The sequence below is a fragment of the Symphalangus syndactylus genome, chromosome 13 (assembly GCF_028878055.3).
Source record: "Symphalangus syndactylus isolate Jambi chromosome 13, NHGRI_mSymSyn1-v2.1_pri, whole genome shotgun sequence".
Classification (NCBI taxonomy): Eukaryota; Metazoa; Chordata; class Mammalia; order Primates; family Hylobatidae; genus Symphalangus; species Symphalangus syndactylus.
In genome coordinates, this window is record NC_072435.2 from 48,838,658 (window position 1) to 48,846,944 (window position 8,287).

The window sequence follows — 8,287 nt, forward strand, 5'->3', positions numbered from 1 at the left end:
AAGAAGGAAGGTAGATCTCCTTCCGGAAACTGAAGTCAGCCTCTCTCTTCTCTCTAATCTTCTACCCTTTTCCCATAGCATGACTATGAGAGACATCTCAGGAAAAACTCTAATCCAATATTTTTCTCAACCCCTAAGTTGCAGTTAAAAGGACCTATTATTTACACATGGCTTTTAAATCATGCCTGAAAGTTACACTCCTTTATTAGGTAGAGACATTCTATCTCACATGGCGACCAGCATTCTTATAGGCCCAGGACAAATTCTTTGTCTTTATCTGGTAGAAGATAATATTAATCCAGAAGTATGGGCAATTCAAAGAAGAATAGGTCAAGCTGTAAACATGAGGCCAGTCTGGATCCAACTTAAGGATTCCACTTTCTTTTCTTTCTTTTTATTTCTTTTTTCCTTTTTTTCTTTCTTTCTTTCTTTTTTTTTCTTTTTGATAGAGTTTTCACTCTTGTTGCCCAGGCTGGAGTGCAATGGCATGATCTGGGCCCACTGCAACCTCCACCTCTAGGGTTCAAGCAATTATCCTGCCTCAGCCTCCCACCCAAGTAGCTGGGGTTACAGGCATGCACCACCATGCCTGCATAACTTTTTTTTCTTTTTTTAAGTAGAGACAGGCTTTCACCATGTTGGCCAGGATGGTTTCAAACTCCTGACCTCAAGTGATCTGCTCACCTCAGTCTTCCAAAGTGCTGGGATTACAGGTGTAAGTCACCTTGACTGGAGGATTCCACTTTCTTTTCTAACCAGAAAAAATATCTCCTAAAGCCAAAGGATAAAAAAGGGCTAGAAGCCATTATTAGCAACCTAAAAATCTAGGCCCTCCTCAAACCCTGTAACACTCCAATATTAGGAGTGCAAAAATCCAATGTGGAATGAAAACCATCAAAAAACTAACAGGTTATTATCCTCAATTTTCCTTCCACAAAAGGTAGGAGTAATGCATTCTAAGGAATATAAAAAGAAAACAGGAAGTAGCCAAAGGAAGTGGTTTAGCTGATCAGGCAGTTAAATTGGCAGAAAGGAAGCTTCAGGGCATCAACACCCTTCATACCCTTCTAATTTGGGAAGGCTCTATAAGAAACATTAGGCCTCAACACTCTCCTGCAGAGATAAAATGGGTCATTACTTCCCAGCCCTCAGAATAGCTAGAGTCAAAGGATGGCAAACTCCACTTGCCAGCCTCCAGCCAATGGAAAGTCCTTAAAATGCTTCACCAAGCTTTTCACTTGGGAAAGCATAAAACTTGTCAATATGCCCAGAGATTGCTTTCAGGAGAGAACTTATTCAAAACAGTCAAACAAGTTGTTAAGGCTTATGAAGTCTGTCTTAAAGATAATCTCCTCAACAGAGAGCTTCTTCCTCTTTGAACCCAAAGAGTGGGAAGCTATTCAAGGGAGATCTGGCAGACAAACTTCACCCACATGTCAAAACCAAAGGGCATCCAATGCCTTCTGGTATGGGTGGATACTTTAAGAGTCTTTCTTTTCATGGGCTATGTAATTGGCACACCTAGTCAAACCAATGGCCTGTAAATCAATCATCACCTATGTAAATCAATCACTGCCTCCTCAAGCCACTGTAAAAAATCAATCATGTTCTGCCGCAAATCAAAGACCCTCTCCTGGGCAACGCACATTCTCAGAATGAGGAAGCTTTTTTTCTTTCTCTTCTTTCTATTAAACTTTCTGCTTCTAAACCCACTGCTTATGTGTGTGTTTGTGTCCTGAATTCTTTCTCAATGCAAGACTAAGAAGCATGGGTAGATGCCCAGACAACAAAGACATTTTATTTAGGGTTTCTCATCTGGGATCAGGATCAGAACAGAAGAAACATCAGATTGGTGAGTATGGAGTGAACCTCAAATCTGTCTTCTAATCTCAAGGCTTTCTTCAAACCAGTTTTATTCACAGAGGTCCTAACCATCATGTGAGGCTGGGAGAAGTCTGATGCAACTGAGGATTACTGTCCAGGGCACACTGTGGCATTATTCAAAGGCTTCTGGACTGCACCCAGCCTCTGACAGCCCGTCTGAGTGTTGGTAAAGGATCTTCAGCTATCCTGTCATAAAATTTTCCTTTGTTTCTCTCTGGTGTCACCATATGTCCTATTCTCTCTGTGTGTGCAATGTGTGGGAAGTTTTACAGTTCAGAGAAACACTTCTGTTAGGAAAGATTGGCAAATGCCTCAGGTAGTAACTCAATAAGCATCTCTAACTGTCCTCTAGTGAGCACATGGTATTTCTAAGCCAACAGTGCCACCTAGTGAAAAATAGAAATTCTCTTCGTGAGACACTGTCAGTCCTTTTACCATAACACTGCAGTTTCCTCATTTTTGTGCTGCTAGAAAATCCCCTTCTGTGAATGGGAAAGCTCTGCCTTCAATAATTAGGAGTAAAACGTTCTCCATAGCCAAGTTTTAGTTCTTATACTGTCCTATTAGCAGGAAAAATCATCGTTAGGTCCCTACCTTCATTTAAGGCACCTAGTCTGTCTCCAATTATAACAGTACTTAATTAGCAAGGAGAATTTTAAGTTTATAAATTAATCAGAAACACTTTTCTAAGGGTGAATGTTTTATCATGAGCCATAATAGCAGGCAATCTAGCAATTTTTTTTTGTTAAAGAAACCTTGCCCTAAGGTGACTATTACAGTCTCTGCAAAGATTCATTTTTTGGGGAGCAAGGAAGATCACACAAGTTTAGAAAGTCAAAGGGTGGATAAACTAAGGTTGCATGGGTAAAGCATGGTTAATCCCATCACTTAGTTCATCTGGTTCCATGGTTTGGAAAGACACACATATAACCATGGGCAGCACATTTAACACGGTGCTGGGACCCAGGAAACAAGAAAAGAGAATGGTCGGGGAGACACTCATAGTGTCTTCCGCTCCACCCTGGGTCACAATGAAAGCAGGAAAGCTAAAAAGATGTTTTTATTCTCGCTTTTTCTAGATGAGTAACAGACCATCTTTACCTTGCACCCCTCTGGAGTGCACTGTGAAACACTAGAACTTCTTTAACCTCAGGACTTTGAAGAGAAAAGCAACTCATTTTCTTTTGCACAAGAGCATGACATTTTTACTGAACCTTTGCAAGCATTGTAAAATCAACCCCGCTATTTTAACAGGCATATTAGGCAGACTATAGAAACAATCCTCCGGAATTAGAAAAGCAACTTTCAGGGGAACCATCTGAGAACTCCCCTTATTTGGGGCCACCTCAAGGGTCTTATTACGAGACCCTAGGGAAGTAAAGGAAGACTCAGGCCAATTTTCTGACAACTTCAATAGGTTTATAGAAGGTTTTCAGAATTTAACTGAAGTGTATCACCTCACATGAAAGGATGTTATGCTGCTTCTAAACCAAATCCCAACCACAGCTGAAAAGCAGGCAGTTCTGCAGGCAGCAGAGATTTTCAGAAATGAGCAACAAATCTCCTACAATACATCAAAAGGGAAGAAAGGAGACAGGAAATGTGAAGAAATAGCAGAAACATCATTTCAAATAGGAGGTGAAGCAGTTCCTCTTGACAACCCTGATTGGAACTTCAGTAGCTCTGCAGGTGAATGGAAAAGGAAACACTTTTTAATATGCATTTTAGAAGGTCTAGAAAGAACTAAGGCCAAATTTCTTAATTGTTCTAAACTGTCTATGATAGACCAAAAGCCAGACCAGAATACTGCAGGCTTTATGGAAAGGCTGAGAGAGGCACTAATAGAGCAAACCTCCTTATCCCGATTCGGTCGAGAAACAGCTCATTCTAAAGGACAAGTTTATTACACAGTCAGCTTCTGATATTGGAAGAAAACTACAGAAGCAAGTTATAGGACCAAACAGTACCTTAAAGAACCTCCTGAAGGTGGCCACTTTGGTCTTTTATGATAGAAACCAAGAGGAGGACCCTGTAGTCCCAGCTGCTCAGGAGGCTGAGGCAGGAGAATCGTTTGAACCTGGGAGTCGGAGGTTGCAGTGAGCCGAGATTGCACCACTGCACTCCAGCCTGGGCCACAGAGCGAGATTCCATCTCAAAAAAAAAAAAAAAATTTGTGAATTCATTTTTTTTGGTATTCTTGGTATGTTTTTGTGGTGTTTCTTGATGCAGAAGTTTATAAGTATCCACATGCTATTCTGTCTAACAAAGTGGGACCTGCAACTTAGTCTTGCCTTCTAGTCACCACTTTCCATCTCTCTCAAAGGCAGTCTTTTAACTTAGCTACTGTTTCTTAGCTATAATTACTGAGTTCAGGGTGGAGTCCATTAAGAAATATTCTCTATGCCTGGACTCAAAAAAAATTCTGTATGTCTGGACTCAGTATGGATAAATCTTAAAAAGGGCAAGCCTACTTTACCTAAGGGTCTACTTTTACAAATACCTTATTTAAGATATATATATATATATATAAATATATATATATTTTTTTACCTTCAAGGAGGGATAATGACTAAGAAAAAGGTTGGCAGATTGATTTAATTTTTGTTATAAATTAGTCTTTTATTTACCTTTTACAAAGATTATCTTTTGAAAAACAATAAATATATTAAAAATATATTTAAAATAGTAAAATCTTTTTTTTTTTTTTTTTTTTTTTGAGACGGAGTCTCGCCCTGTCGCCCAGGCTGGAGTGCAGTGGCACAATCTCGGCTCACTGCAAGCTCCGCCTCCCGGGTTCACGCCATTCTCCTGCCTCAGCCTCTCCGAGTAGCTGGGACTACAGGCGCCCGCCACCACGCCCGGCTAATTTTTTTTTTTGTATTTTTAGTAGAGACAGGGTTTCACCGTGGTCTCGATCTCCTGACCTCGTGATCCGCCCACCTCGGCTTCCCAAAGTGCTGGGATTACAAGCGTGAGCCACCACGCCTGGCCGTAAAATCTTTTTAGAAGCCGCTGCACATCAGCAGTCAAGCCTAGATGAGGCTAACTAGGGAGACTTTCTTTTCAAATGCACGTACTAAAGTACAGTGTTGTTTATTTGGAATACCCCATCGTAATTTTAAATTACCTTTAGTAAAATTTTCCCATTTCTGTGTTTGCTGCTACAAGGGCCTGATGCACATGCACGTAAATGTAGGCATACCTGGAAGATAAATTACTCAGTTCTTAAAAAATTGAGCATTCTGTTCTTATCTTGAAAGTTTCCTTGGCTGATATCATTCTGATAAACTTAGCCAATGATTCTTTTCTGCCTAAAAAAGCACAAGAATGGGAAACAAGGGGATAAAGCACAACAATGTCTGCCAATTTACAGACATCAAAGTTTACACTCCTTGCATTATTGCCATTTACTACTGATTTCTACCTGACCCAGTGAGATGTCATAGACCTCTAACTGAATCCAAGCCAGTTAATTATCAGATCCAATCTGATCCTGGATCCAGTCCAGTTTCTGTGCTGACTTCTTCATCAAGTTTGAATTCTAAATTCGCTAAAACTCAGAGAGTTCAAAACACAAATCCATGACACTTTGGAATCCAAGAAAGAACTTACCATGCCCCCTAGTTGCTGCAAGACAGCAACGAACACAATAAGCCATTATTTGGTCACTTGGTGTTCCTGGGGGTTGCTAGAGGTTACTTCAGACTTTGCTTCTAGTTCAATCTGTTAAAAAAGCCTTAAACAGAATCTATCTATCTATCTATCTATCTATCTATCTATCTATCTATCATCTATCTATCATCTATCTATCTATATCTATCTATCTATCTATCTATCTATCTATCTATCTATCTATCTATATCTATCATCTATATCTATCTATCATCTATCTATCATCTATATCTATCTATCTATCTATCTATATCATCTATCTATATCTATCTATCTATCTATCTATCTATCTATCTATCTATCTATCTATCTATATATATATTTGACATGGAGTTTCATTCTTGTCCTCCAGGCTGGAGTGCAATGACACATTCTTGGCTCACTGCAACCTTTGCCTCTCGGGTTCAAGCAATTCTCCTAACTCAGCCTCCCAAGTAGCTGGGATTACAGGCGCCCACCACCACGCCTGGCTATTTGTGTGTGTGTGTGTGTGTGTTTTTAGTACAGACAGCATTTCACCATGTTGGCCAGGCTGGTCTCAAACTCTTGACCTCAGGTGATCCACCCACCTTGGCCTCCCAAAGTGTTGTGATGACAGGCGTGAGCTACCGCACCCAGCCAAACAAAATAAATTTAACAGAGTTTAATCAAGCAAAAAATTATTCACTAATTTTGCAGTCTGGTGAGCCAGAGTAGGCTCAGAGAAACTCCCAAGCAGTCACACTGTTGGAGGCATTTAAACTAGAACAATTTCACTATGAATAGGGGATGGATAAAATAGCGCTGAGACCTGTTGGGCTGCATTCACAAAAAGTTAGGCATTCTTAGTCATAGGATGAGATAGGAGTTCAATAGGATTGGTATCACAAAATACAGGTTATAAAGACCCAACTGATAAAACAGAATGCAATAAAAAAGCCAGACAAAATCCATCAAATTCAAGATGGTAATGAAAGTGACCTGTAGTCATCCTCACTGCTGATTATACATTGATTGTAATGCATTAGCATGTTAGAAGAAACTCTCACTGGTGCCATGATAGTTTACAAATGCCATGGAAATGTCCAGAAGTTAAACTACATAGTCTAAAAGGGGGAAGAACTGTCAGTTCTGGAAATTGCTCACTCCAGTCATGGAAAACTCATAAATATTTCACCCCTTGTTTAGCATATAATCAATAAATAACTATAAGTATACTCAATCAAGCAGCCCATGCCATTGTTCTCCTATAGGTAGCCATTCTTTTACTTCTTCACTTTCTCAATAAACTTGCTTCTACTTTATAGACTCACCCTAAATTCTTTTTGTTTGTTTGTTTGTTTTTTAGTTGGAGTCTTGCTCTGTCATCCAGGCTGGAGTGCAGTGTCATGATCTTGGCTCACTGCAACCTCCGCCTCCCAGGTTCAAGCAATTCTCCCACCTCAGCCTCCTGAGTCACTGGGACTACAGGCATGCACCACCATGCCCAGCTAATTTTTGTATTTTTAGTAGAGATGGGGTTTCTCCATGTTGGCCAGGATAGTCTCAATCTCTTGACCTTGTGATCCACCTGCCTCAACCTCCCAAAGTGCTGGGATTACAGGTGTGAGCCACTGCACCTGGCTGACTCACCCTAAATTATTTTATGTGTGAGATTCAAGAACCCTCTCTTGAGGTTTGGATTGTGATCCTGTTGTGGGATGCACAGGACTAGAGAGACTAGTATGGGTGAATACAGGAGGATACTTATTTTAAGGCACGCACTGGCTCAGTGGATTCACATCTAAAAAGCTGAGCCTTGAACAAAGACAGAGTAGGTTTTTTTTTTTTCCAGGGGAGGAAAAAGAGTAAGTTTATTTTACATAACTGATGGAAAAATAAATTCAAGAAATAGTAAATAGAATTTAATATGGTCTCATGTGCCCTGAAGGAGGTGGTGCCCAATTTGGAGGGGTAATTGCTATGTCCAAGTAATCTCCTATCTGGAACTTCTGCAACTGCAGGGTCATGGAATTATCAGTCCCTTTTCTGCCAGACATGGTGCTGCCAATCTCCTTAACTCGATAGCCAAGTCTTTTAACATCTGTAAAAACGATTGCAAAATTGAAGTGAGTGCTCTTCTTTCTAGCTTCTGGGTAGACTTCTTTTACTAAGCTTGTCAGTTCTTTCAAGGTTGCATCCATCCAAGTGTAGATCTGCAACTCGCTGGACGGTACATTTCCCCGGGAGAACTCGTCCATTCGGTGGTGGCGGCCGTTATTGGTGGTGAAGACCCGTAGCAACAGTGGGCATGTCTTCTTGTGGTCGATCGGCTTCTCTGGCTCCTTCTTAATTTCCTCCTGGGTAACACGCGACTCCACTGCCATCTTTCTCCTACAGCCCGCGAGACGCTTGCCCTGACCTCCGACCCCTGCAGCGAGCGTGAGCACCCAGAGTGGGGTTTTTATAAGTGGGCTTACAAAAGCAAAACAAAAGCAGTTAATCATATAGTGCATAACCTGTGGCCTTGCATAGCTGGTGGCCTTGTAGCCGCATCAAAAGAAAAACAAGAACTGGCTAAATACAGACATTTATAAAACATAGTCATGCTTAAGAGGCAAAGGAAAGGAGTAACAATAAAGGAGTTTGTCTTTTTGTTTTTCTTCAACCTTGCTCTGGAGTAGGGGAGTTTCTGGAGTCTATTCCTTGGCCTTGGCTTTTCGGAGAGCGTTATCTTATAACTGCCTTGGAAGTGAGCTGCTAAGCAGAGGAA

At 40.8% G+C, this 8,287-nt stretch overlaps 1 protein-coding gene across 1 annotated transcript; it reads right to left on the minus strand.

The window, feature by feature from the left end:
• Nucleotides 1-7,359: 7,359 nt before the first annotated feature.
• On the minus strand, nucleotides 7,360-7,958 carry LOC129459819 (histone deacetylase complex subunit SAP18-like). The gene has a single exon (XM_055237037.2). It carries the CDS (start codon nucleotides 7,899-7,901, stop codon nucleotides 7,440-7,442), a length of 462 nt encoding a protein of 153 aa, XP_055093012.1. The 5' UTR covers nucleotides 7,902-7,958; the 3' UTR covers nucleotides 7,360-7,439.
• Between the last annotated feature and the right edge of the window lie 329 nt (nucleotides 7,959-8,287).

Bases quoted from the DNA above. Each gene is read 5' to 3' on its own strand.
- LOC129459819 (XM_055237037.2), bottom strand. From the start codon at position 7,901: ATGGCAGTGGAGTCGCGTGTTACCCAGGAGGAAATTAAGAAGGAGCCA.